Genomic DNA, 27,715 nt, shown 5'->3' on the forward strand with positions numbered 1-27,715 from the left:
CAGCAGAGGAGGAGTACGAGCGCTGATCCGGATGCGGACGATGATCATCGTGGTTGTCATCCGGGGCAAGAGTGGCCGAGGAGGTTCAACTGTTGCTGGCTGTTCAAGCGTCTCACTCTGTCAAGGCGGATGTCCATTGCCACCGCAGTACAACCTCCGTGCCCGTCGTGGACGAGACGAACAACATATCCGCTAGGATGCGATAGCACGAGTGGGAGGATAGAACGGTGGCGGGAAGGCTGAATGTGGAAGTGCTCTCGCTAGTGCCTCAGTTTTGGATGACTAAGCTCAAATTGTCCGCCCTGCAGCTGATCGCGAAGCTTGTCGCGTCGCAACATTGAACTTTGGCAATCCGCGATTCAAGCAATTTATATCAGGCACTTCAACGACTCGCAAACATGCCGCCCTTTCGCGAAGATCAGCTGTTCGTGAGTCTGCTGTACTGATATACCATGCAACAGACACTTCCTGACCTCCTCCCAGATCATCGCCCCCGGATCCGAGACTACATTATGTCAATTAGGCCTACCCGAATCTTTCGCACCTGCTCGCCATCGCCTGCCCTCTCGCATGTTCACTGCCCAACAAGACGGAGAATATGAGCCGATCAAGATCCGGCGGAAGGAGCGACCAGCACAAGCGCCTACTGCACCCGTCAACGGACTTGCGACAAACGGCAATCTAGAGACCGACGTCGAGGCAGCATGGGAGGAAGATCACGTGTCTGAGGAGGGAGCGATATGGCCGATTCGGAATGGACGGATAGTCGACTGGCAGTGCTTCTGCGCGCTCATGACTCACGTCTATAACACTGTCAACCCGCCGTTCCACACCCCAATCATCCTCATAGCAGAACCTGTCTGGACGACCAAGGAGCACGAGCGGATAACGCAGTTCTTCTTTGAGAAGTTCAAGGTGCCAGCTTTTACTATGGTGGACTCTGCGATGGCTGCTTCCTACGCATATGGTGTGACCACGGCAACAGTGGTGGACATTGGGCATGGCAAAGCAGATGTCACATGCATAACGGACTCCTTGCTTCACGATATCGGTCGATCTGTCGCTGTCCCTGACTGTGCGGGAGAGGCGATGACGGAGCGATTAGTGAAGCTTTTGGGCAGCCGAGACGGTTTCACCAGGAATGTGTGCGAGCAGTTGAAGAAGAGCAGTATCTGTGAAGTGTTACCTCCGGACGTCGACTTGCCGACAGATGAGTCCATACCGTCCACGGCGTCAGCCAACCCTGCTGCAGCGGCATCTACTGGAGCGGATGATGTTGGTCCTGGTCAGCTGAAGCTCTCTGTACCGGGTGAATTGCCAAGAGGACCTGGGCCAAATACACAGGTCGGCGAGGAGAAGTCCCTAGAAGAGAATGATGGTGTACTCGATATCGCCAGCATCGTCACCGGAGGCAACATGACTGAGTATCTAGCAAAGAAAGAACGAGAGAAGCAGGAACGTTTAGCTGCCAGACAGCAGAAGAAGGGCGACGCTGGTCAACAAGCTGCAAACAAACCTGCACGGTTACAAAACAACAAGCGACCCCGAAACACATTTGTTTACGAAGATTACGCTTTACACGATGCAATGAAGAAGGCGGGCATGAGTGCGCAGAGCATGGTCGACATGCAATCGGCCATGGACGAGGGTCCGAATAAGCGACAGAAGACACCCGAACCACAATCCGCTATCTCTGACAAACCAGCAGACAGTGGACTACCCGACAGCACAAGCCCCACAACAGCTAGTGGCTTCAGACGAGAAATCGAGGTCGGACTTGAGAGATTTCAGGCCGCATCGGGTGGCATTACCGACCGCCTGGCAGATGCAATCTACCGAACCATCCAATCCTGCAGCGACTCTAACCGACGGAGTGAGCTATGGGACTGCATGATCTTCGTCGGCAATGGCGGGAAGGTGCGAGGGTTCAAGGAAGCTCTACTCGAGACTTTGCAGAAGAAATACATCATTTCACCTTCATCCGCCACGATTTTCACTTCAGAACTCCCTTCGAATCTTTCCACGCCCATGGCGACGGGGGCTAATACGCCTCTGCCACAGCTCCCGGGTCAACATCACGGCCAAGGCGTAAATCCCTTGTTACTAGCGGCCACGACAGCGCAGAACCCACAGCTCCATCCTTTATCTTCCTCTGGTCTCGGTCAACTCAATCAATCAGCCGTGCATTTTAGTCACGCGCAGACGCCAACGAGTATCAAGCTCACCAAGATCCCGGAGTACTTTCCCGAGTGGAAGGAAGTGGGGTATGATGAGGCGACTTTCCTAGGTGCGCAGGTTGCCGCCAGGGTGCTGTTTATTGCTGATTCGGCGGCGGCGGCGAGTGGTGGGGGAAGTAAGGGGTATATGAGTCGGACGGATTATAATGAGAGTGGGCCTATGGGGATCCATGAGGTTTATCTTTGAGGCCTGCTTGAGGTCTGATGGGTGCTATTCTATAATCAGTGACATCTGGTCTCTGAAGCGCCTCGTGAGTGTTAGTGGTCGACGATATAGAGGCACAGGCTCTTGTGACCTATGTCATCTCTCCCGTTATGTCCTTTTCAGGATGCAGATAGCGGTGTTCTGGCATGAAGTCTTCATCCAGGACGGTCTACACATTTTCGATCGTCAGTAGATCTGTTCAAAAGTAACAACGAAGAAGGCGATTGACCATAATCGATATCGGATCGTTCGGTTTCGTGCATAGTTCGCGACAAGCTTTGTTGACTAAGACGTGTCGTCTGATCGATCGTTGTCCATTGCGCGTTGCAACAAGATCATTTCGACATCAGAAGGTCGTGCAACTGCATTGGCAGTTCGTGGGGTTGTATGTGCCGCTACGATGCCCCCAAAGAAACACGCTCGCAGCACGAGCAGCGCCAACGTCGAATCGACGGCTAAACGACCACAAAAAGAGGCCGACGTAGCAAGCGGACCAAGTCAGGAAAAAGATACCAATGACAGCGTCCTAGTGAACAGAAGCAGTGTCAAATATCACATCAAAGTGCTAATGCTTGATAGGAACCTGAGTACATTTGCATTCATGCAACTTTGTCCGATGATCGGGAGGATGAGGACAGCGACGAAGTGGAAGTCAGAGGAGAAGATGAGGATGACGAAGGTCCGACTAGAACGATCAAGATGAGCGTCAAAGACCAGAGTGTCTTCCGCAAGTTGGCCAGTAACCATCCTGAGCACAAGTGGATCATGATGTGGCAAACTTACATGGCTCTCACTGATGCCGTGGATCATTCTGGACACTCTGATCCAGATCTCTTTGGCATGCATGTTTACAACGACTTCCACTGGGTAAGTGTCGTCGACGTGGGTATTGTCCTGTGGCGATGGTCTTGCTGATGGCTTGTCGATAGTATGGTCTTGCCGAGCTTCTGGAGAACATGGTATGCGACCCTTGCGATCTATGTATAAAGTGTCACTGACATGGCATAACTCGCGGCGTACAACAAAGCCAAGACCGCATACCAGAAGTCAACAGTGGAGACCGCGCTGCTTGACTTGTGGGCTTCTATCGCTGCGTTGGGACACTGGGTCAATATGAACACGGAATTTATGATGATGGACGACGGCGATCGAGCCTTTAATCTTATCGGGCTTATTGGCTGCGCATTCATCGATACCCTGATCACTGTCGACAAAGCTGGACAGCTTTCGGCGGACTCGATCGTTAAGGATCTTGGCCTGGTCATGTCATTGTATTTGAATTTCGGTCGAGGTCAGGAGGACTATGATATCGAGGAGGGAGATCTCCAGTGGCGGAGTGCGATCGTCGCTTTTGCCAAGAAGGCCGGCATAGATCTCACTGTCGTTGGGTGTAGTGCTACGGCCGAGAATGTGAGGAACGAGGAGGAAGAGGCAGAAGAAGATATTACGGCGGACTTGGTGAAGGGTTTTCGAGAAGCAGTCTGATTGGACAAAGACGGTAAGCGCCATCCGCGGATCATACTGAACCATGGCTTACACGAACATGTCATGAAAGGGTACAAATCACTTCACTGCGCTGGTAGTAAGTTGGGAGGTGAATGTTTTGCATCCTCTGAGCCCAGTTCCGTCGCTGAAAGTACGCGGGACTATGTGAAGATAGCCACATGAATGTCAAGCAACCCAAAAATCAACAGATCAAGCGTCAACGTGCGCGCCGGCCAGCGTGGAGAGTGAGCGTCCAGAAGCCTTCCATCATCGCCCAGAAGCATGACGAGAATCGCCATGATCCATCGGATGCGCCAACGTCTTTGAGCGTCGTGGTCAGCCGGGGTCTTTTGCGATATCGGCCGCTCACTTCTGATGCAGATCGATTGTCGAGTCGGTTCCTCCGATGTCTCGACGACCTACAGATTCACCACTTGACCTTCCCACAGACTGTCAGATTCATTGGTGCGTTTTCATGCTACGACGCTGCGGTTGTAGCATTGACTCGGCTAGGAGACAATCGATCGCCATGGCCAGAATCCTCTGTCAACTCCAAGCTCGTGCTCAGGCCTTACACGAACTACGTGATACATCTTGCCGAATCACTACGGTCTCTATCTGGGCAATCCAAGGACGGAGCGCTGTTCACTACTGCCACACTGGGCTTGATTGATGCCTTCACACTGGATCCAACGCAGGAAGACGCTTGGACGATGTTCAAGCACCTTGCAGCGTCAAGGGCGATCCTCTTGTCCTATGACGAGCAGACAGATATTGGCAGGGCTATGATATTGGCAGGGCTATGATCTATACACTCCACGATATCATCAGCTTCATTCATCCTTGCTTTTCTGGGGTTGCGTCACCTTTTGAGGCCACGCATTGGGAAAATGCCCAACCTCTCTACCTGGGTCCCTTTTGCACTCCGCAGTTCATGGAACTAATACAAATCAGCCATCGGCTATTCGTCCACTTGCCAGGACTTGTGAGTCTATTTCGCGCTTTCAGGGAGCATCCGGGATTGGCCTCGAACAGAGAGGGAGCTTTTGCGAGGGCGAACGAGCTTGAAGGCATCCAACACCAAGTAGCTGAAAACTGGCTGTTGCACCATGTCACGATCTCCAAGACTACCGACAGCCGGCTTTGCACCATGCTACCAGTCTCGTTTGGTTTTAGATCGATGGAGGAGCTCCGGGTTGGCGTGTACTACTGGCAAAATCGCTTGATCTTTCTAAGAATCAGGATCCTTCTCGACGAGCGGGACCCGAAAAAGACATCCGAGACCTCCTACTACAAGAGATGCGGCTCGCAAAGAACATCCTCATGTCTTGGCAGCAAAGTCAAGAGTTTGGTCCCATCGGGACAATGCCTTTGACGATGGGGCTCCTTATTGCCTGGGCAGCATTCAAGACCCGGCCGACATTCAATAGCTTTCCACCCAATGTTCTTGGATGGTGGATCAAGCATGCCTTGCAGCGTACTCTGACAGGCTGGATCGTAGGGCCTACCATGACGGATCTGAACGCTGCAGCCGAGGTGCTCGTTGGTGGGCCTTTGATTGGCTATATGGCCAGGATGTTCAGCTCGTTGTGATAAGGCAGGGTGCATCGAGCAGTAGTTTTTCACCGGGCAGAGCATCGACAAGTACAACTTGGCAAGATGACATTGTACACTTGAGAAGGACTAATCGTGTTGTACTCCATACAGACAAAGGCAAGGCTCCTCTGGATGTCATGGGCGCTCTAGGATCCGGTTCAATGCGAAGGCGACTTACTAACCTGGGACAGAGCATGTAGGCAAACCGAGTCGCACTCCTTCCCACTTACTACTGGGTTGAGCCTGTACGGTATCTGGACGTATCCTCAGATTTGCCAAGCGAGCACGTCCATGCTTGTGGTGCCTCCATAGGGAGTACAGCCGATAAGTATCAAACTATACGTCCTCATTACCTCTTCAACCACCGCAGTCAATTAAACATAATCATGCTACTCCCACTGTACTTCTGTCGCCTCGCGAGGCCACCGCAACACATCTCCCATCTCACCCGTATCAGCAACATCAAGAATTGCCTTGATACCTGCTCGACCCATATCATCAATGACCCACAATTCCTCCTTAAGCATCATCATCATGAGCCAATGGGCATGTATCGCTAAAGCGGCGTGATGCTGCTTCTCCAGCATGTTGAAGAGGCCGGGCGGAGTATCTGCGATGCACGCACAGAGAACACGGACCGTGTCGCTCTTGTCTGTGGACCGTACCTGCTCAGTCGCCGAGTGTAGTGACTGCAACGCGCCGAGGCAGATATTGCGTGCCTCGACATTCTTACCGGTGGTTTCATGCAGGATGAATGCATGGAGCGCCGTGTGACGCTCCTTCATTGTAGTCGTGATGTATGCTAGCAGCCTGTCGTACTTTGATGCTGCAGGAGATCCTATCTCAAAGTCGAGCATACCATCGTTATTATGTTCGACGGGAGTCATTTCAAGCAGCATAGTCGGATCAACATTGTGCCCTGAAGCAATGATGGCACCAAATACGGTCTTGACGCCAGACAGCATATACGCCCAGGTCCACATCATCGGGTTGCTATACTCGAAGCCAATCCTGCGATACTCACGGTGGAAAGCCAGCCCCAGGACGAACAGCATTCGAGAACAGGCAATATTGGCATCAGACTCTGCCGAGTCTAGTCGAGCGAGCTGCTTCCTGCTTTCTTCGACAAAGCGAGTGCCGTAGAAGTTGGCTGCATCCACGTACTTGGTTGTGTCGGGCGTGCCATCGGCGAAGCGGAGAAAGATAGCTCCCATGGTAAGCATTCCATCTCGAACCGTTGAATATGTGAAGGCGAGAGTCGGTATATACACCTTCCACACCCATAAGCGCTCTGGACGACTCACAGCTTCGTCGAATGAGTAGAACACACGGCTGAGGTAGCACTGAGTAAGCTCCAATCCACTGACTTCGAGCTCGGCAGCGTCTAAAATGAGCCGCGGGCTGCTGGCCGTGCTGCTGGGTGACGATGCATTTCCACTACCGGCATCGTCCGACTTAATACCAGATCCAGGAGCAGGAGGCTCGACGATCCTTGCATTGGGACTAGTGGGATACACGCAATCGCTCAATCGTAAGGCACACGACGTGCACGCCGGCCGCTTCTCGTCGCACTACGACAGCAGACCTAATCAGCAGGCGTCCTCGTATACGGAGTGAGGTTGAGCCCCGCAACATACCTTCACCCGCCTTCGTTTACACGCAAGACATCCGAAACGGGACTTCCGATGGTGGCGCTTAGTGCGAATCAATGGAAGCTGTATTGAGTTCAACACCTCGGACTGCATGGTATATGTGGTAAACGAAACACTTGACATGTATCAAGGTACGGTGGCAAGGACTTTATCCTGTGGTGAACAGCCATAGTCGTTAGCGACGCCGTCCGGCCTCATCAGGCCTTGGTAATCGCATTGCTACAGAGCTTTGACTTAGTAATCGTGCAAGCGCGCCGTCCAGTCATAGTTGGGGAAGTGTGAAAGCAGGTCATGAACGGGAAGACATGTGGTCTGGTGGCGGTATAGTGAAGATCTTCGAAGGACTCCGCGGCTCGCACTCGTTCGTTCAGCCTTACGGATGGGGACTTTTCCAGGGCCATGATTGGCTGGAAGATAAGACAGCAGACATGGTTGCTCATACTCGTTCCACGACCGTGGGCTAGCAGCAAGACTTACAAAGACGGTACGAGACGCCTTCCAAGAGCATGGTTCATGGCGCTACAGATCCTTGTGGCCAAGGGACAGATCTACTCTGTATTATTCAGGATCCTTTCGTTCCTGGCCGTAGTCCGAAGAGCCTGGCATCTGTTTCTATTGCTGAGGCTGCTCCTGAGGCCGATGTTGAAGTTGTACGTTTCGGCCAGCTTCTAGACTTGCCATGTCATGTGCTATCGTTAGCGTGCGCACATTGACTACGCTGCGAGCTTCGACCTTATGCGCATGCCCAACAATATCGAGTCTTGCTGATGCGGCAGCGCTCGACATCCGTCTCCAGCTTTGCCACAGCGTTCGAGCCAAGGGGACAAATTGGAGTCTGTTCGTGGAGTGGTAAGTGGTTGGAGTGTACGACCTCTTGTTTCGTGAAACCTGGTCCAACGGCATGGACTGCTGAAGCTCAGGTTGGCCTTTTTCGTACCTTCCTCGGCTGCGGCACAGAGGCCACCAAGGGCACTGTAAATGCTCGACCCAGCTGTCGTAATCGGCTGCGCTATCGATCTTCTGGTGCGCCGTGTTTGTCGTTTCATTCTCATAACCCGCCAGGTTCATCTAAGTTGTGCTATGTCTTTGATCGTGGCGTGTGCAGACGACATCAGAGCCAGCCATGATTGTGCTGGGATGCCTGTCTCACGAAGTAGATCTGCCTCTCTCGGCAAGAGCACGAATGGGAGACGTTGGCAGGCCATGTGCTCATCCTCTTCATGCATGGCGTCTTGGGCTGCAGCAAATATGCTAATTCAAATAGTCCTGTGTCGCGGTGTAGCTACAGAAGTTCGTCGTGCGAGTGAACAGTCCTGATGTCTTGCTTATTTACAGTGAATGATGAAAGGATGAAGATTTGGCTTAAGCAGTGGGACTTGGATCTGTAGTCCTATACCAGATCATCAGTAGCGAAATCTTATGTCGTCAACATGATCATACGCTCGATTCTTCGCATATTCATCTCATTGCCCACCCGCTCTGGTATTATGGGGTAGGGAAAGGAAGAAGTGCATACAGAAAGTGATTGCAAGATTCATGGCTCGTAGGGCTGAACGGCCATTAGTCAGCATAATTGGACTTCTACTTCACCAACCCAAAACTCGAAAGGTATCTTGCGACAATAGCGTGAAGTTCGTCGGTTAAAATGCACGTCTACGCCCTTTGCAGCTTGCTGCTAACGTTCCTATGCTCGCTGGCTGCCAGCCTTGAGACAGACCGCACTCTCGACATCCACGCCTGGCCACTATCGGCGCCAAAATCCACCTCCTACGCCCAACTCACATACAATTCCACCCACGCCAATATCAAGACACACAGCAACCCGGCAATTCCGCCAAATGATGATATTGTCAGGCTAGGCTTTCATAACTCGGCTGGCACCTGGTCAGGCATCGCGACAGCAGCTTTGAACTTCAGGGCGGAGAAGGACAAGAAGCTTCAATTACACGTGAACGGCGAAGGGATGGCCTATCATATCGGGTTCAAGGTCTCGGAGCTAGGTACGAGTAGTACGACGTCGAATAAAAAGGATGATCTGAGCGTCGAGGTGGTGAGAGCACAGCCGGGTCCGATCCCGCATCTGAATCGGCCGGTCGTAGTGAATGCTGATGGGTCGGCGGCTGAGGAGGAGAAGGTGGAGAAGACGTTCTTGCAAAAATATTGGTGGGCCATTGCCGGGTTTGTGAGTATTGCATTGACGAAGTGCGTTCGTGACATGATACTGACATTGATGTCTAGGTGCTGCTGCAGGTTGTGCTCAGTGGTGGCAAGGGTGAATAGGGCAGCATTATCGGTGGTAGATAAGTCATCAGAGAAGATGTCAGGCAAATGTATTGCTCGTAGCACAAAGCAATCTATATCTGTACGAAATCCTGCTCAAAGTGCGAAGACGCCATCATGCGTCACCCAAGTATTCCGTTCCCACACGCCATGTGCTCACATGCCAAACTTTTCGTCGTGGCGTAACCTCATTCTTATTCTCATACTTCGTCAAGATCATGCAACAAAATGATTCATATGCCCAGGAACCCGCATCCGGCACTTCACGCAATCAGCCCGATAGCCCATGCTGAAGCCTCGTCTCCCACCCACGCAACCCATCTCCCTATCTAACTCCCCGCCACTACCAGCTAGCCCTCGCACAGGCGATACAGACCCATGACTCTGCGCTCCGCTCCGCTGCCTTTGCTTCCGAATGGGTACATGCGAGTCGTCCATTACGGCTGAGGTGGAGTCTTCCATCATCATATGCTGGCTTCCCAATCCTGGTCCTGGACTGACTGAGTCAGAGCGAGCAGGGTTGATGGTGATACTGGGTAGGTGTGCGGCGGGCTCGATATCCATGTCGCTTACACTAAGCATCGACAGTTGCGAACCGGTAACATCTGCTGCCGAGGGTGGTGTACGGGCTTCGTCTTCGTCTATAGGAGACGGTACTTCTAGATGATCTGAGACTGTGGCCACGGAAGTGGTGATAGTCGTGTTTTCCTGCGGATGTCGTGATCGAATATGATTCGTTGCAGTCTTAGCTCCAGTCCGCACCTGCAGTGCTCGTGAAGCCGGCCGTGCTGCGCTTAGTCCAAACGGCGTGGCGACTCGATCTCTACCACCTTGTACACGCTCACGCCACGGGCTACTGCTTGGTGGAGCCCGAGGTCTTGGGGAGAACGAAGACGACGAGGCAGCGGGCGAGAACAGTGCACTCTCCATCTCGACATCCATGTCATCGCCCGAAGAATGCGATTCAGCATAATCCTGCGGACTGCCCGGCTCCGAGACCATAGAAGACTGATCATCGCTGTCGTATTTGGGCCGGTGGGTAATATTCGTAGGCGTGCTCAAGACAGAATCGTAGTGCCCGGCTTCCTCGGAAGGGTTGATGGTCGGTCGGATTTTCTTGCTGTACAGACCGTCGAAAGCAGGACCGGTGCCATCATCATCTCTGTCACGGTGGCGCTTCATACCAGCGTATGCAGCGAAGCCTTCTGGGACCATGTTGGCCATTGGCGATCAGGTTCCGGGATGTTGATGGAGGTGTACGAGAACAGAGCTGTTCAGTCCAGCACACGAGCATTTCTTAGCTCGATCGTGATAGCTGCATGTCCCGGTGAAAAAGGGAATGTGCCTTCACGACATACTGCAGGCTACAGGGTGCGGTGTCTTGGATCGACTATTGTCGGTGCCGCTTCGTGATCAACAAGCAAGCAGGATCGATCTGGGCTTTCTGAAACATTGCCCCGCAGTTTTGGCCTGGAAACATGCCTGAAAGCTGATGGGTCCTGATTCATTTTCGCCCCTCACTTTTGCTCTCTTCGTCTTCATTGGTTCTTTCCTAGTGTATCGGACGGAGCGATTTGCTAGAAATACTGGCATCTGGTGCCTCACGTATACTTGGCTGGCAACATCCCCACACGTCGTGCACACCGTCTCACGGAGCTCGGGTGATATCTTGAGGACAAAAGGTAGACGGAATTCAGGATAGGCTGATAGCATCTTCGATAGCTGAGCCTGCACCATTGAACGAAGAGAATACTGGATGGCACGAAAGTAATACCAGGATTAGCAAGACTCTATGATATCCATCCGCGAGCCAGTGCCACCAAATCCGCGACCTTTCATTCATAATAGCTACAGCTTATCAGATGCGTCCATTGCGGACCATGCTTGTTGCTCGAGCAGGGCCTAGCAGTAGGATGAGACCAAAGCTAGCACAAGATGGTAGACGCACCGCAGCTGATTCGTCCAGGACTGCATCGAGCACGGGATGAAGCTACCCTGCATGGTTGGAGGTGGGCTCGTGGTCGTGGGCGTAAGTATTGGAGCTGCTGTCTGTACACTGATTGTGGCGGATGGCAGAACAGTGTACGCACAGCTATTGGCAGGTGTGGCTTCTATTCCCGTTTGCTGAGAAAACGTCGATCCCGAGCACACACAATACGGCGAGGTGATACCGGGATAAGGATCCTCGTAACGAGGGGTGCACGGCAGATATGAAGCCGTACTAGGAATGAATGGTGGCAGCGGTGGATCGGGAAGACCTTTCGAGCCTGTATCCGAAGTGATTGTGCTCGACGATGTGATGCTGATCGTACTCGAAAGTGTAGGTGTACTAGAGGGGGCTAGATCCGTTGAAGTTGAGCTGATGAGGGGGCTGCTTATCGACTGAGCTGTGAGCATGGGAGTAGCACTAGCGATGGCTACCGTCGAAGAGTCTGGAACACTCGTCACCAAAGTCGTTATAGGGACGATTGCGGAATCAGGTATTGTTGGAAGTCGTGAGGGACACGAGTAGTATGTCTCCACAGTGGTGGTCGTGCCAGATACATCACCTACCCATTCATATCAGCCTGATGCGAGTCAAATGGGGAGTGAGACAGATCATACAGCCTGCAGTTGTAGCGGAGCAAGTGGTACTAGTACACTCAGTGTACGAGGAGGTGGCTTGGGTGTCCGTGGTAGACACCGAGCAAACGATAACGCAGTTTGACACTGTACGTGATGAGCACAAGCTGCTGGACGAACGAGCCGACTCTGAGACCGATACTTCGGTCGATAACGTCGGGGTCGGGGATGTGTCTGGACTGTCCGACGGGCTTCCAGGATTGTCTGGTGCGTCTGGACCAGTTCCACTGCTTCCCGACCCGCCACCATTGCTTGTGCCACCAGTATGGCAATTCGGCCCAGATCATCCGCCTTCAACGCAACCAGCACCCAGACAAGATGATATTGAGCATCCAGAATGGACGCAGATACCATGCACACAGCTTAGACCCCGTGCAACCAAGACTGATGCAATTGTATCCTAGGCATGCTCCACCTTGGGCACACTGCGGTCCAAGACAGCCAGATGTCAGACATCCGAGATTGGATTGACAGATACCGTTGACACAGCCCGGGCCCATACAACCTACAACAGTGCAGTTCGTGCCGGAAGAACAAATGCCATCATTGCAGCCTGCACCTTCACATCCTAGCAAGGCACACAGTAACCCATTACACATGCCGTCAACGCAATCAGTTCCTTGGCACTGACCTTCGGTGACCAGTGGGATGGGATTTGCTGCGCTGCTTGCAGCCGTTGTGCCTGTCGACGCTGGACTTTCACTGATGCTGGTAGCCGCAACGATTGGCACCGTTGGCTGCGGTCGAGACATATTAGTACCACCTGATGTAGATGTTGTCGCTAAGACGGTAGCAGGAAGGCTGGATGAATCCGAAGCATTTCCTGAGAGCGATTTCGCGGGACTTGGTGTGGTCGTCTTCCTAAGACTGCTCGAAAAAGAGGTGTCGTTGGAGGTGAATGCGATACTGGAAGATGGTTCCAGTGGAGTGTCGAGAATATGGCGGACGTGATCTGGACTGGGAGTGAGGTGTTCTCGGTCTGTGCTTGGGTACTCGAGGCCGCTGCGATGAGGGTCGTTGTGATGGCCAGCGCCCACCGTGCGAGCATCGAAAGCTTCATGGCTAGCGGTGGCACCTTGCGATTGGTGATGGAAATCAGACAAAGACAAAGGACTTGATAAGAGATTGAGTCTAAACCAAGTCTATTTGATCTGCTGCTGCCAGCAAAACAGAGCAACATTTGGGAAGGCACGCTAGAAAGAGCTTTACGCTAGTCTGTTTCAAGAATGCTTCTCTGCTACGAGTCAGAATATATTCACGTGGCACTCGGCCTTGGTATTGGAGCATTGATTACTGGCCTCTTCTAAAACAATCCTGACACCAGGGTTGCGACATCTGCAACCACAATCACAAATAGAACACGGCGTAAGTCTTGACATTTCCTGATCTCTGAAGCTTTCACTAACCGGCGCAAGACGCTCCAAGATCTGTCCTCGTTCGCGCTTTCTCATACGACCAGTCTCACGCTGCGCGAAAGCTCGCTGAGACGTTTCTTCACACCCCTATCTCCTCTTCAATACCGACCAGACCTTTCCGTACCGCGAGCGCTGGACTCCAATGTCTTCCCAGGCACTGCTCGTGAGGCCCGAGTACGCCTGACCAATTCGCCTTGCCCACAATGTGGACAAAGCCTTGTGTTCGTCGAAGATCACGAACTTTCCTAGTACTGATTCGAGCTCAGCGCACTCACTTTCATTCTCAATATCTGTGCCGCCGAAAAGTTGCAGCGAATTCGGCAATGTGTCCACCAGCCAGTCTAGCTCCCCGGCTTTCGATTCGTCCTCTTGACCGAAGAGTGCAACGAACGGGACAACAAGACTTTGGAGCATGCTGAGTATGTTCAAATCGCCAAAGGGCGAGGCACATATCTCATTGGGTATCACTTCGAGGTGCAAGTGTTTCAGCGTCTTTCCGTGCTGGCGCAAAGCATCGCCCAGGGATGCAAAGTCGACCTCCCCTGTGCCCACACAAGCATCCCCCACTTCGACCAAAAGTGTTCTTAGCCGTGGACACGATGCAAGTATGTAGCCCAGTCTAGCACTGTCGAGCAATGCATTCTCAAGGTCAATTTTTGTGAACATGAACAGCTCCGTACTAGCAAGATTGTCTTCCTCGGTGCATCGCAGCGAATAGCCCGTGAGCGTACGCAGCGTGGTAGTCGCAAAATAGGCGCCACGTCGACTTGAGTAGTGCAGTTCTCGGTGTCCCAGTGGTAGATGTTGAGCGTCTTCAATCCTTTGAATGGTGGATCGGATGTAGAGTCGTCTTGGCATAACCTGTGGCATGCTGACGCCTCTCGAAACGTGGATACCACGAGTGGTCCCTTGACTCGGTGAGGTGCTCCAAAGTTGAGAACCCCGAGTCCCCGGTTGCAGAGACACAACAGTAAAGCTAGTCTCGCATCATCCGTACCTTGCTCTAAACCAGCCTGGAGAAGTGTCCGATAAGGTTCGGAAGCAGCAATCCACTCCGTGCTGGTGGTCGCGATGGTCGCGTCGCCTGATGCTGTGCTTCGCTCTGCGCGCGTGTCTTGCACCCCCGCGTTTAGTACCTTCAACAAGTTTCTGCCAGATGGCTGCTGTGACAGGTGTCCCAGAAGTTTCGTCAGTCGAGTCGTGCTGTACGCGATCTCGATAGTGCCGAACAATGCGCGGCGAGCAGCTCTGTGGCACGCTTTGCTTGTCAGGGAAGCATGGCGCAAGGTTGCGAGTCTGATATTATCTTCCGCGTCTGCACTCAAGCCACCTTGAATGCGAAGCTCACAGAATACAAGCTCCAGTATTTCTTCTGGAAGCTGAGGCATGCTGCTATCTCGAGCTGGTGATCAGCGATGCTAACAACCTGCTGCTGCTTTCTATGTTGTGTACCTTGGGATCGTGTATCCAGTGTGAAAGTGTGCTAGAAAGAGATTGAAATATGGCGAAAGGAGCAAAATATTGGCTTTGTCGTGCTATCAATGTGGGGCAGGCACGACATGGGACAAAGTCTTGCTAAGGTTCAGCCTGGCCCACTTTTTTCCAAGGCGGGCCTAGTAGTGGCAGAAACGCTGCCTCGAAGTCTTGTGCGCGTCAAAGACACTTAAGTGAACTCTAAGACACAATCCCAAACACACTACCCGACCTCTTTGTCCTCGAAGTTGGAGTTATCAACGCTTTTGGTACAGTGATGGCTACAAGAGCCGTCTTCGTGTCTGTGTGGGCAGTGGCTCTTCTCCTCCAAGGCGCGATTGCGCAGTCCTTCATCACTATCGGCACGACCACATACTGGTCCAGTACACAAGTCCGCACCAACCCGGTCGGCATCCCAACCTTGGTGTACAAATGTGCCAAGCTTCCCAGCATCTAACAATGTGCATAGCAAAGACGATCCACGAGCTGAAGGATCTCGGCGGAGGAGACAAAGGAGAGCTCGAGTCCGGATCTTATGCTGTTCTTCACTGGGACTCTGATAATCAGCGCAAGAGCGACCGCCGTGACAACATCTGCCCTGGGAACTGGAAGACAACCCACCTATGCCCCGAGGTAGATCAATCACTAGTGGTGCCTCATAACTTTGGCTCAAACCAAGGGTATCTTTCCCGGGCACGAGTAGTATTATATAATCCCACTGACTGCTTGTGCAAACAGACTGACTGTCAGAAACGGGTACGAGGGCCACATCCTTGACGCTTCGCCGAACGCTCCACTCAAGCGCGATTACACTATACTCAATGACCAGGATCAGCACACAGGGATGATGTGGACGTGTGATGAGTGGCCTCCAGCAATGGCGATCCAGGGCGATGTGCAAGCTGACCAGAGCAGAGCTCAAAACTACTGTGCTCCATACCAAGCGAAAGGGTGCACCACGGGCGTCAGCACCAACGGCATCGCGTCAGAGCAAAACTTCCACCCTAAGGCACACTTCATGATCCGCAATTCGGCGGTCGGTCCTAGCACTGGACCTGGCAGTGGGGATGGCGTGGTCGAGTTCCATTTCAGGACTGCGTTCATAGACAACGACCAGGGTATGGCGCCCGAACGAGTCTGCAAACATTCAGCGAGTGACTGACCAAAGCTTCTAGCATTCGCCACGCGGGTGGACTTCTACAAGCAAGGCAAAACCAAGAAGAACCCAACAACTACATCCGTACTATACGCTCAATACGACCCCTCAGCCGAGCTTGCACCACCGATACTTGTCAGCCATAGCTTCCACTCGAACGACTGCCTCGAGATCTCAACTCGGCATCTGACCGATCATGAAGTTGCGATTCATGGCAGCCGGAACACGCACGATCTTGCCAAGAAGCTTGACTTGGGCGTCGTGGTGCACGAACTTATTGAGGTACCAATGCAGAATGCCACGCAGATGGTTTCGAGGCAAGTCTCATGTGTCGACGACCCGGATACGTCAGATCCTGATGACGACGATGCGACTTCCACCGATGATTCGAGTCCGACAGTTGTTTTTGCCACGATAGCTTGCTTTGCCACTGCTGTCAAGACCATTGTGAGTGCTTCCTCGACATGACAAATGCTCAGAGCTGACTCCTCAATAGATCGGCTACAGTTAGCTTGATGTCAGAGAGCCAGAATAATACATCGATCGCTACTACAGAAACGTCTCACGCTTCGATCTTCGGCCTGGGCACTATGTATACCATAAGAGGAGTGCTTGGCGCGGTGGGCCTTATGATAGCAAGGGTCTGATGTAGCAGTATGGAAGATAAGACATAGATGAATAACGTGCCTTGTGCTGTGCTCCAATCAGGGACTCAATCCTTCGCTTCTCAGGCCACGTCTCATGTGTTCTTCAAGATCACGACTCCGATGGCGTACAGCTGGTCGATCAAGCAGCTCAAGACCAGGCACTCTTCTCAATATGTAGATCTGAGGCTCTCGCTGACCATGCATGCCAGTCACACGCCGAAGAAATGCTGCTAGACGGACTCGTATGTCCCGCACAGCCGCAGCATGGAAGATGATATCCTGATGCTAGCATCACGAAACCTGATGAGAAGTGAAGTAAAGTGAAGTGAAGTAATCTCGACTTTCTGCTCCACACGCGGCCAATCTTTGCCAAGCCCGCCTTGCCCGAGTCACGTGGCGTGAGGAGAATGTCGCATCGCTCTTTGCCTCTGTTCTTTCACTGTTACCACCAGCTGCTGTTTCTCTTTTATATTTCATTGCCAGCGCCATCTCAACAAACACAGATCTCTTGCAACCTGGCAAGTTCCAATCAACGACCGTCCGCGAATACCACCATACATTCATAACCGGCGCTTTGCGCCACACCTCCGGCTTCGGCACGCACCAGGAACACCCGGCAGTAGTACCGTAGTAGTGTCTTCGTGGTGCGAGGGAGCCCGAGGAGGACGGGGAGACGTAAGAAAGGATCGGACCATTACAGGATGGTACTTACGCAGCCAAAGACTCCTCGCCAACCTCGCGATCCAAACAAGTTTCCGACCGCACAGCTTGCCTTGCTTGGTGAGTCGCCACCTTCATCATTGGCATCGAATCAGAACGTCATGAGGTAGCGATCTAAGACATGCTAATACTTGTGGTTACGTAGCTCTTGTACGGGTCGCCGAGCCCGTTGCACTCACCTCCATCTTCCCATATGCCTGGCAGCTCGTCCTCGACTTCCATGTCGGCGATCGCGCCAATGCCTCGTTCTATGCTGGACTTCTCATCTCCGCCTTTGCTTTGGCGGAGAGCTTTACGGGAATGTACGTACTATCTGATCCAGGACATGCCTGTTCATGCCATGCTGATTTCTTCTGCAGGTACTGGGGTGGACTTTCGGATAAGCTAGGTCGTAAGCCGATTCTTATTATGGGCTGTTTCGGCACTATTGCCTCCCTTCTTATCGTCGGATTCTCTTCCAACTTCTGGATGGCTCTTCTTGGCCGCTTTGTTGGTGGCGCGCTGAACGGGAATATAGGTGTGATCCAGACGATGGTTGCTGAACTAGTCGTGAACCCGAAGCATGAGCGTAATAATATCACATTATGAAAAGGCGATCAGAAGCTGACATATTTACAGCGAAAGCCTATGCGGTCATGCCATTCATCTGGTCAGTTGGTATCATTATTGGACCAGCAGTCGGCGGCTACTTCTCGACACCAGCGAAGAACTTTCCTGGAACGATGCTTGACAATGCACTTTTGCGCTCATTTCCGTATCTGCTCCCCAACCTCATCTGCACGGCACTGATGGTGGTGTCAATCATCGCAGGTTGGCTGTGCTTGGAAGAGACCCATCCGGACATGCAAGGATCGGTACAACCCTTTACAGCTGACGAATCCACGCCGATCAGACATCGACCCTCGGTCGTCGCAATACAAGGAGCCATGACCATGCCTGCTGTCAACCTCACGCAGCCTGAAAGCTACGGCACCTTCAACCAAGTCAGCGAAGAAGCCGTCGACGTCGAGTGGAACATTATGCCGAACGGTAGTAGTCGACCAGCCAGTGTCACTAGCGGAGGCAGCCAGAAGTGGGCCAGCAGGCGGATAATCGTGTTGATGGCTGCTCTTGGTATCTTCACATATCACTCGATGACTTATGATCACTTGATGCCCATCTTCTTCCAGGACGCGCGAGTGCCCGTAGGCGAGGAGATGATGGCGATAACCGCTTCAGCCATCGGCACCAAGTATGGCTCTTTCGCAGGCGGTCTTGGTCTGACCATCCAGCAATGCGGTGTCATATTGGCATTCAACGGCATCATTGCACTTTTCGTCCAAGGGATAGTCTTCCCGCTCATGGCGAGTTGGCTCGGAATATGGAGGAGCTTCATCGTCGTCACGCTACTACACCCGATTGCCTACTTTCTAGTACCCTGGCTTGCATTGCTTCCGGAGAATCTGCTATATCCTGGTATCTACGCCTGCCTGACAGTCCGCAATGTGCTCTCAATCGTCGCGTATCCGCTTCTCCTGATTCTGATTAAAGAGGCCTCGCCAGATAGAAGTCTAGGCAAGATCAACGGTCTTGCTGCCTCTACAGGAGCCGCATGCCGCACTATGGCTGCACCTATCGCGGGTCTACTTTACGGTGTGGGCGACAAGATCGACTTTACGGCTCTGGCATGGTGGGCTAGTGCTGCGGTGGCTGTTATCGGAGCGATACAGGCCCTCAGCATCAAGCAAGACTCCAGTAGACTGCATCACCAAGTCAGGCCGGTCGCGCCATGCAGGTGGATGCCGGAGGAGGCTGGGCATGACGCGCGGAAGTCTTCGATCGTGAGGATCAGAGTGGGTGGTGATAGTGGGTATGAGACTGAAGATGAGGTGGATGAGAGGACGCCTTTTGCCACTAGGGTGCCTCGGACATGAGTCCTGCTATCTGCTTTGAAGCACGATCAAGATGTTAGAAGGCGTTGGAGGCATTGTAAGGGGTTCGTTGATTTAGCGAGGTGTTGGAGGCGTCATCCTTGGTTGTACATATATTATGAAACCCACTACCACTGTATACATCCTACCCAATACCTTTAGTCACATCTGACCTCAATTCGAAGTCATGCGGGAGTGGGAACAGAGCACCCGCCGGCTAATGGCAGACCCTGCGGCGGCGGCGGTGAGGTGAAAGTTGTGCATGACGCTAGCGAACTTTATGCGCGAAAGCTCCCACGAAATTGTTTACGATCAACCTCGAAAAGTTTCTCTAGAATCTTACGAACTCAAGAAGTACAACAACAGCAACCATGGCGACCGAAAAGCTTACCGAGAGTGAGAACATGCCTCATAGCGAGGTGCATTACTTCAATTCGTACAACCATCATGGCATCCACGAGGAGATGTTGAAGGACGAGGTGCGGACGAAATCGTATCGGGACTCGATCTATAACAACCGGCATTTATTCAAGGACAAGGTCGTTCTGGACGTAAGGGAACCAACGGCTACGAGGTTTGCAGAAATTACCTGCGACATGTGCTGACTCTTGATGTAGGTTGGTTGCGGTACTTCCATCCTCAGCATGTTCGCCGTGAAAGCAGGAGCCAAACACGTAATCGGTGTCGACATGTCGACCATCATCGTCAAAGCCAAGGAGATCGTTGAGGCGAACGGGATGTCCGACAAGATCACTCTCTTGCAGGGCAAGATGGAGGAGGTGCAATTGCCGTTCCCGGAGGTGGACATCATCATTTCTGAGTGGATGGGCTATTTCTTGTTGTATGAGAGTATGCTGGATACGGTGCTGTGGGCGAGGGATAGGTATTTGAGGAAGGATGGGAAGGGTTTGATCTTCCCGGACAAGGCGACGATTTTCTTGGCGGGCATTGAGGATGGGGAGTACAAGGATGAGAAGATTGGGTGTATGTGGTCATGTCACTCGAGATGATGGTTGAGGAGTTCTGCTAATATGTGCTCCAGTCTGGGATAATGTCTATGGATTCGACTATACTCCTCTCAAACTCACTGCTCTGACGGAGCCGCTGGTCGATACCGTGGACCTCAAAGCCGTCGTTACAGACCCTTGTGCGGTTATTACACTGGACCTGTACACCTGCACGACTGCCGACCTGGCCTTCTCACTACCATTCAACCTTCCTATCCGCCGAACCGACTACATCCACGCTCTCGTCGCATGGTTCGATATCGAGTTCTCCGCTTGCCACAAACCTGTACGATTTTCGACAGGCCCACACACGAAGTACACGCACTGGAAGCAGACCGTCTTCTACCTTGCGGACGTGCTTACGGTCGAAGTGGGGGAGAGCGTGCAGGGGAAGTTGAGCTGTAGGCCCAACGGGCAGAATCGCCGGGATCTGGATATTGCGATCGACTACAAGTCTGACACGCAAGATCGCGGACGGATAGCGGAAGGGCATTGCGAGTACAAGATGTGCTAGTGCGACCTTCGCGCGTTGCAGCTTGTGCATATGATGATTGATGACTTGCATTTCGAGCGGGAGAATCATGGGTCGCAGCTTTAGCTTCGCTGACCAGTGTATAATAGAAACCCCATGGCTTTGAGCCGTGCAGCGCACATGGTGCACATATATCTATATTTCTTGCCTAAGTGTTCTACTAGGACACTCACAAGTCCTGATCTGACGTCGAGTGTGGTAGCGCGCTCTTCAGGCGAGCTGCCTGCCACATGTACCGTCAGCCGCACGGCTTACTGTCAGCTAGCCAAAATCGCCTCGCCAGGTACTTCTTGCCACTTCTGGCCACGTCAACGCTCGCATACGCTTGACTTGGTCAAGTGAGCTTGGTCGGCACGCTCATGGCCGCTCACCATCGCTGTTCATGATCCTAGGTAGGGAAACACTCAGCTGGCTCTACTCTACGCAGGCTACATGGTAGTGCTGATGCAGTGCATCGTGCTCACACAGGTACATATACGATTATGACCGCGCCTTCACCAAGGTTCCATCTCTACAGTCGAATCTGAATAGTTCTGTCTCGCTCGACTTTGTACAGACTTTGACGCCCAGATCTCTTCATCTGCCCACCATGGCCTCTGACCCCATGCCAACGCCGGCGCCTTACCTTGATCCTCAAAACATCGATCTCGGCGAACAAGAAGGCGCTCTCCTCAATGGCAAGCAGCTGAATGACTTGACGCCTGCGCAAGCAAGAAAATTGTTCGATCAGTTGCAAGGTTCGAGTCCACCACATCCTGACGTCTCAATTTCGGAGCATGGGATTACGGCTACGCGCGGGAAGGTGAAAACCTTTCTCTACCGCCCTAAGCATGTTACTGTGTATGAGTAGCTGCCGCTCGTGTATCATGTGCATGGCGGAGGATGGATATTTGGCGATGCTTTTGATTATACGGCTTTCGTTTGTGATATTGTGGTATGTTCGCACATCATCCCGAGAGTAGTAGAGTGAGGGTCGTTGACACGAAGAACGATAGGGCCGGACAGGCTTCTCGGTAGTCTTTCCACAGTACTCTTTGGCTCCCGAGACACGCTTCCCTGTGCAAGAGGAGCAGTGTTTAGAAGTCCTCGAGCATGTGCTCAAACACGGTGCTGAGTTCGGTGTCAAGGGCGATAAGGTCGTGCTGAGCGGTGATAGTGCTGGAGGTACGTCAATATCCTTCGAATTGCTTAGCTCGAGCGGCAATTGACTATTTCCGCAGGCCAACTGGTAACAGCCGTCTCCGTCCTCAGCCATCAGCGCGAGCTGAATCTACCCATCATCCACCAAGTCCTCTGGCATCCTCTGATCGACTCCTCAAGCACGGGAGCCCGCTTCTCCGAATTTCTGTTCCAGCATGGTCCACTTCTGACTAACCCCTTTATCCAAGAAGCTATCACTGATTACTTCGGCACCGACACCAAAGACCGCACCAGTATCCTCGCCTCGCCTATCCTGATGACTACGCAGCAAGCGAAGGAGTTCATGCCGTCCACGACCATCATTACGGGCCAAGCAGACTGGTTGAGAGATCAAGGTCAGGACTTTGGGCAGCTGTTACAGATGGCGGGAGTACCTTGTGCGATCTTGCAGGAAGTGGCTTGTTTGCATATCTGCGAGGTGTCCAAAAGAAGTCGGACGAGTCCTACTGTTGAGTTGGTGATGATTGATGTCTGTGGTAAGATCAAAGAGGTGATGTCATTTGATCACAAGGTGGGCAGCGAGCATCAGGTTGAGCATGAGAGGGCTGAATACGGCAAGCCGGCGAAGAGGCGGAAGAGATAGTCAATACCCTGCATGCCATGGTATATTGATTATTGTAGGTTTGCATCGGAGACGGTATACTGCATCCACTTGTAGTCTAGAAGTTGTGGTTCATCTGAGTATCACGCAGAAGCGCACCATATTCCAGATTCCCACCCCCGTCGTTAATTTCTGGTCGCCAGTAGGCTCGACGCTGCATTCCGCATCCAGAGCCATCTGCTTCACCACTTGCTCCAGTAGCTCCTTCCAAGATTCGGGGGTGTGCCGGTACATTTCTCCTGACCTAGTTGCTGATAATTTGATTGCGCCGGCGTTCGCCACTGCTGTCTGTCGGCCGAAGAGCATTGAACCTGGTTTTGACTTTAGTGAGCGGAGTGCCTTGGTGACAGCCTCCACTTGCTCGTCCCGGGAGAAGAGATGGAAGAAGGAGGCGGCGTGGATCATGTCAAAGGTGTCTCGTTCTGGATTTAAGGTTGTCTTGTCGAAGAAGTCACCAATGATGAAGTGGGACTTGAGCTTGTCCCTGTCATTGAAGAGCTCGTAGCCTAGATTCACGAAGCCACCTTCGAGTTCTGTTCCCGTGAGATTCTCGGAAGGAGCACCATCAACGACAAGTTTGCGCATGTCTTGGCCGAAGCAACAGGCGAGATCGAGCAGAGTCTGGCCGTCTTGTAGACGTTCGACTATGGATGGATAGACCGGGTCTTTCAAAATCCCAAACCTGATGAAGGCCCATTGGCCGACACAGGGGTACTTGAAGAGGTTCCATGCTTTGTCTCGCTGGCGATGGAGTGTTAGTGGATGGAAGAGTGAGAATGGACAAACCATTCATACCACTGTACGGAGGTGAGGTATGAGTTCTGCTGCTGGGATGCCACTATATTTGGTCAGGATAGATCTGGCATCTTCGCTTAGTTTCGGATCTGCTTCGTCGTAGAATTGTTGCATGTCCATCTTGGGTTTGATGGGGTTTTCTTTCATGGCCGCCATGCATGCTATGGCTGCTGGTATTACCCGTCGATTCGACGGGAAGATGGAGACTTATAGATGTATCGTGGTCAAGTCAGCTCAGCTCTGCCTGCGGCCTCCGCTATAGAAGCTCGCTATGCCAGTAATCGCGATGCCGTCGGACTGGCAGCGACGCATATTCCTTGTAGCTGCATATCCAGGCTAGACAGCTTGTGGACAGCGTGAATTGAGTTGCACGCATGCTTGGACTTCAACCTTACACCTCTATCACAGCGTCGCAGTATACAAAGCTATGTCGTTCCGAAGTCTTCTGTCCTCGCGCTGCCGCCAACCCCCCACTTCCACTTCAACTTCAACTCCATCTCCGCCCCCACGAAGAGATCCCGAAACGGAAGCTTGCTGACGGCAACGTCCCGCTGCCATGTGATGCGTCCATCTCGTCACGATTCCTTGCGCCTGTCAAGAATGAGCAGGATGTAATCGCACAAACCCTTGATGCGCTATAATTCCCTGTATAGCTGTATATGAAATGACCATGTGTAAAGCCAGCGACGAGAACAACGCCCAGGTCATACGACACTCCGATCGAACAGCAAGGCAACCTTGACAACATCGCACCTTCCTGATGCAAGCAACAACTCTCCACAGACATGACCACCTTCTCTCCGCCCAGCTCGCTCGAAGCTAAACTCGTCGTCCTCGGCTCGCAGGGCGTCGGCAAGACATCGCTAGTCCACCGTTACGTCAAGAACGCCTTTATCCCACCCGCAAAAGCTCAGAGCACGGTCGGTGCCTCCTTCCTCACAACAAGAGTCAATGATCCCGAGTCTGGAGCGACAATAAGATTGCAGATATGGGATACGGCAGGGCAGGAACGCTTCAGAAGCATCTCGAGGCTGTATTATAGAGGAGCGCATGCGGCGATACTGTGCTACGACGTTACGAGCAAGAAAAGCTTCGATGAGATGGGACGATGGTTGCAGGAATTGAAGGAGAATTGTGGGATCGAGTCCGGCAGGGGTGATCTGATCATCCATGTAGTAGGCACGAAAAGCGATGTCGTAGCGCAGGACCCCAAGAAGAGAGAGGTGCCGTTTGAGAGGTGCATCGGCTATGTTGCAGAGCAACTATACCCGGAGACTGCTACGGGTACACCTAATCTCTCTGCCACGCAGGGTAGTCCGCCAAGTACTCACCATGGCCTCTCCACCGCCACCACCATCTCCAGCCCACACACCAACCGCTCGTCCGGCTTCTGGGGCCAAGAGGCAATCTGGGACTGCTGCCACGAAATCTCCGCCAAAGATGGCGAGGGTATTGACGAAGTCTTCCGCGTCATCACACGTAAACTGGTCGAACAGAATATCATGCGATCAGAGAAGGCTAGACTGCTCGAAGAATTTACGGCGAGGGGGAAAACGCCGGGAGTGGATGCCAATGGTGGACAGGGATACTTTGATCTTCCGAATGGTGGTAATGGCAGTTTTAGGGTGGGTGCAGGCGATAAGAGGAGGAGCTGGTTGGGGTTTCCTGCTACGCCTGGTGCACTTTCGGCTTGGACGGGCGATGAGACGGAAGCTGATCTAGAGGTGAACCCGAGGAGAAGTGGGCGATGTTGTTAAAGTCCCTGCAATAGAAGTCATTGATGCTGCCCTCAGTGGCGAAGGGAACGGCTTATTATGAAACCGAAGCGCTGCCAGAACATGTTACCTGCATGATTTGATATGGGACGGCGTCTTCCAGCATTCATGTTTGAGCTCCAACACCATGGGAATGGCTGCGGGCGTTCAGTATACAGCGGTTGGAAGTTTCACGACTTGTGGCGTTCGAGCGACACTGTATGATTGTGCGGGACAATGGCACTGCTGCGTGACGATTGTATGTACATGATGCTGATGCACAGGCTGTACAGATATATAGCTGTAGCAGTACCATGGGCTTTGCTGCCGTACGACTCCAGAATATGGCAACTTCTTAAGGAGAACTTATACGATGCATGGCTGACGTCGAGCCAAGACTTGGAGAGACCTCACCCCGCTCGAACAAGAACCTCACTCGTCACCTCTCGTACATCCACACCAGCTTATCAGAAAGTCTATCTGACTTCTCGCGGAGCACGCGGTACCTCCAAGATCGGAATGGGACTATCTCTGCCTTTGTGCGGGCAAGCAGCTTGGCATCCTTTAGGTTATAACCATTGCTCGCATCCTCGTCAATGAGCCCTTTCTTCTACACCTACACACACCATAAGTATATCTCTCATAATGCGAACCTATCTCCTCTGTCTCCTGCCTTGGGCCGCTGCGGTCACAGCAGCGGTTCTCCAGCCACGACAGGATGTTGGCAATGTCTCTTTACAGCACCCCGAGCTGTTCTCGCTTCACTGGCAGATGCTTGAGCAGAACTCTACCTCTGGGTTCGAGACGCCTATGGTCGATTTCCTGTCGGGATACCTCGAGGAGAAGGGATTGACGGTAGAATTGCAGCCAGTGCAGAACCCTATTCTGGCGTGAGTACGCTCATCGGTTGTGTTTACAGAACAAAGCTAAGAGTATGTGCAGATACAATGTCCGCCGGCAGAACATATATGCGTGAGTTAGCCGGCCTAGCGAGGGGTCTTGGTTACTATCTCAATGCTTACGATTGAGCAACAGATACATGGGCACGAATCGCACATGTCGCTTGATCATGAACTCGCATACAGACGTCGTGCCCCCAGTGAGGCTACTCGACATCCTCCCTCGTATATTGCGTGGCGTTGACCCTAGATCATAGTGGTACCCACCCTCAGATAACGATACCGACATCTTCGGCCGTGGCGCAAATGACGCCAAGGGCTCAATCGCAGCACAAGTTATCGCCTTCCTCGAACTTCAAGATGCCGGTGTCCTCCGAGATGGCGACGTCTGTCTTTTATACGATGTGGGCGAGGAGCGCTATGGCGATGGGATGCAGACTTTTGTCGACTCCCTGACCTGGAAGCCCGAATTCATTATGACCGGTGAGCCTACGGAGTCTTTCCAGGCGACAGGACATAAAGGGTCGATCAATATTAATGTCACTGCAATTGGAGAGACGGCTCATTCGTCTGTGCCGCAGTACGGGCGGAATGCTATACTGGAGATCATGGACTTTCTGCCGAAGCTGCTCGATCTGACCAGTACTTTTCCTTTGGATTCGTTCCAGTGAGTCCAGTATACGTATGACGGTCTCGACGTTTCGGCTAACATGAAGGCGTGCGCAGCGGTAATACAACTTTGTCATTATCCTCGATCACCGGAGGCACCATCTCAAACCAGGTCGCTGATCGTGCAATGGCCGTTGTCAACTCTCGTGTCGGAGTGCCGGCAAAGCAGATTTGGGACATCATCACTTCACAAGTCGGCGATGTACCAAATATCTACATCTCGAGGATTGGAGACTCGTCCAATCCGCTTGCCATGGATGTCATTGAGGGCTGGAGGCCAAAGAAGATTATGCCATATGGCACTGATCTTGGTGCGTGGACGGTGGATAACTTGAAGTTCCTGATGGGTGTGGGATCCATTGCTACTGCACATTCTGCGTGAGTATGACTCTTCCCTAATAAGCCGTACGTGATTGCTGATGACCTTGGGACAGCCACGAGGTCGTTTCGAAGCAGGAGATGCTAGACATGGCAAGTCACTGCGGTAAAAATTGCCGGACACCTGCTAACATCTAAGACAGGTCGGCCACTATAAGGATTTCATGCCGGGGATCCTCAATGGCACGTTGGTACCGATACATAATGGTACTATGCCTTCGAGCTATCCTTTGGATGCGGACAATGGCAATATGACGAAGCGAGAGATTGCCTTGCGGAATATGGAAGTCAGAAGGTTCGGAGGATGCATGCACTGAGGGTCGAAGTACGAGGGTCACCTTGTCTTCGGATGCATAGCTGACGCTCTCGCCTGTCATGAGGGCTGCCCGCCACGAAGCAAAGCTAGCGTTGGCTACCCTATTGGTTCGCCCTTGCATAGAGGACTAGCGGCGATGAGGCGCTAAGAGGTGACTCGCGAACCC

At 52.5% G+C, this 27,715-nt stretch overlaps 13 protein-coding genes across 13 annotated transcripts; 9 read left to right on the top strand and 4 right to left on the bottom strand.

Annotated features, from left to right (window-relative positions):
• Positions 1-398: 398 nt before the first annotated feature.
• Positions 399-2,424, top strand: ARP9 (Actin-like protein arp9 (SWI/SNF complex component arp9); the record flags this gene model as incomplete). Its single annotated transcript, XM_064842443.1, has 2 exons — positions 399-428; positions 484-2,424. The coding sequence occupies 2 exons, from the start codon at positions 399-401 to the stop codon at positions 2,422-2,424; spliced, it is 1,971 nt and encodes a 656-aa protein (XP_064690071.1).
• A 418-nt stretch (positions 2,425-2,842) lies between these two features.
• Positions 2,843-3,927, top strand: LTS14_009764 (uncharacterized protein; the record flags this gene model as incomplete). The annotated part of the gene is made up of 4 exons (XM_064842444.1): positions 2,843-2,971; positions 3,022-3,309; positions 3,372-3,401; positions 3,475-3,927. 4 exons carry the CDS (start codon positions 2,843-2,845, stop codon positions 3,925-3,927), a joined length of 900 nt encoding a protein of 299 aa, XP_064690072.1.
• Positions 3,928-5,912: 1,985 nt separating this feature from the next.
• On the bottom strand, positions 5,913-7,268 carry UPC2_1 (transcription factor; the record flags this gene model as incomplete). Its single annotated transcript, XM_064842445.1, has 2 exons — positions 5,913-7,094; positions 7,161-7,268. 2 exons carry the CDS (start codon positions 7,266-7,268, stop codon positions 5,913-5,915), a joined length of 1,290 nt encoding a protein of 429 aa, XP_064690073.1.
• A 1,552-nt stretch (positions 7,269-8,820) lies between these two features.
• On the top strand, positions 8,821-9,455 carry LTS14_009766 (uncharacterized protein; the record flags this gene model as incomplete). Its single annotated transcript, XM_064842446.1, has 2 exons — positions 8,821-9,357; positions 9,414-9,455. The coding sequence occupies 2 exons, from the start codon at positions 8,821-8,823 to the stop codon at positions 9,453-9,455; spliced, it is 579 nt and encodes a 192-aa protein (XP_064690074.1).
• A 464-nt stretch (positions 9,456-9,919) lies between these two features.
• Positions 9,920-10,679, bottom strand: LTS14_009767 (uncharacterized protein; the record flags this gene model as incomplete). Its single annotated transcript, XM_064842447.1, has 2 exons — positions 9,920-9,946; positions 10,029-10,679. 2 exons carry the CDS (start codon positions 10,677-10,679, stop codon positions 9,920-9,922), a joined length of 678 nt encoding a protein of 225 aa, XP_064690075.1.
• A 2,900-nt stretch (positions 10,680-13,579) lies between these two features.
• On the bottom strand, positions 13,580-14,362 carry LTS14_009768 (uncharacterized protein; the record flags this gene model as incomplete). Its single annotated transcript, XM_064842448.1, has 1 exon — positions 13,580-14,362. The coding sequence occupies one exon, from the start codon at positions 14,360-14,362 to the stop codon at positions 13,580-13,582; it is 783 nt and encodes a 260-aa protein (XP_064690076.1).
• A 1,480-nt stretch (positions 14,363-15,842) lies between these two features.
• LTS14_009769 (uncharacterized protein) lies at positions 15,843-16,632 on the top strand (the record flags this gene model as incomplete). Its single annotated transcript, XM_064842449.1, has 3 exons — positions 15,843-16,083; positions 16,141-16,568; positions 16,618-16,632. The coding sequence occupies 3 exons, from the start codon at positions 15,843-15,845 to the stop codon at positions 16,630-16,632; spliced, it is 684 nt and encodes a 227-aa protein (XP_064690077.1).
• Positions 16,633-17,469: 837 nt separating this feature from the next.
• Positions 17,470-19,401, top strand: LTS14_009770 (uncharacterized protein; the record flags this gene model as incomplete). The annotated part of the gene is made up of 4 exons (XM_064842450.1): positions 17,470-17,548; positions 17,634-17,790; positions 17,848-18,056; positions 18,107-19,401. 4 exons carry the CDS (start codon positions 17,470-17,472, stop codon positions 19,399-19,401), a joined length of 1,740 nt encoding a protein of 579 aa, XP_064690078.1.
• Positions 19,402-19,769: 368 nt separating this feature from the next.
• Positions 19,770-20,919, top strand: HMT1 (Nuclear SAM-dependent mono-and asymmetric methyltransferase; the record flags this gene model as incomplete). Its single annotated transcript, XM_064842451.1, has 3 exons — positions 19,770-19,949; positions 20,016-20,382; positions 20,441-20,919. The coding sequence occupies 3 exons, from the start codon at positions 19,770-19,772 to the stop codon at positions 20,917-20,919; spliced, it is 1,026 nt and encodes a 341-aa protein (XP_064690079.1).
• Positions 20,920-21,526: 607 nt separating this feature from the next.
• Positions 21,527-22,720, top strand: LTS14_009772 (uncharacterized protein; the record flags this gene model as incomplete). The annotated part of the gene is made up of 4 exons (XM_064842452.1): positions 21,527-21,739; positions 21,788-21,871; positions 21,933-22,101; positions 22,158-22,720. The coding sequence occupies 4 exons, from the start codon at positions 21,527-21,529 to the stop codon at positions 22,718-22,720; spliced, it is 1,029 nt and encodes a 342-aa protein (XP_064690080.1).
• A 90-nt stretch (positions 22,721-22,810) lies between these two features.
• LTS14_009773 (uncharacterized protein) lies at positions 22,811-23,689 on the bottom strand (the record flags this gene model as incomplete). Its single annotated transcript, XM_064842453.1, has 2 exons — positions 22,811-23,479; positions 23,534-23,689. 2 exons carry the CDS (start codon positions 23,687-23,689, stop codon positions 22,811-22,813), a joined length of 825 nt encoding a protein of 274 aa, XP_064690081.1.
• A 629-nt stretch (positions 23,690-24,318) lies between these two features.
• LTS14_009774 (uncharacterized protein) lies at positions 24,319-25,351 on the top strand (the record flags this gene model as incomplete). The annotated part of the gene is made up of 2 exons (XM_064842454.1): positions 24,319-25,273; positions 25,305-25,351. 2 exons carry the CDS (start codon positions 24,319-24,321, stop codon positions 25,349-25,351), a joined length of 1,002 nt encoding a protein of 333 aa, XP_064690082.1.
• Positions 25,352-25,932: 581 nt separating this feature from the next.
• Positions 25,933-27,237, top strand: LTS14_009775 (uncharacterized protein; the record flags this gene model as incomplete). The annotated part of the gene is made up of 5 exons (XM_064842455.1): positions 25,933-26,177; positions 26,230-26,259; positions 26,323-26,386; positions 26,444-26,853; positions 26,913-27,237. 5 exons carry the CDS (start codon positions 25,933-25,935, stop codon positions 27,235-27,237), a joined length of 1,074 nt encoding a protein of 357 aa, XP_064690083.1.
• Positions 27,238-27,715: the final 478 nt, after the last annotated feature.

This window comes from Recurvomyces mirabilis (genome assembly GCF_035927965.1).
Source record: "Recurvomyces mirabilis strain CCFEE 5264 chromosome Unknown scaffold_33, whole genome shotgun sequence".
Lineage (NCBI taxonomy): Eukaryota > Fungi > Ascomycota > Dothideomycetes > Mycosphaerellales > Teratosphaeriaceae > Recurvomyces > Recurvomyces mirabilis.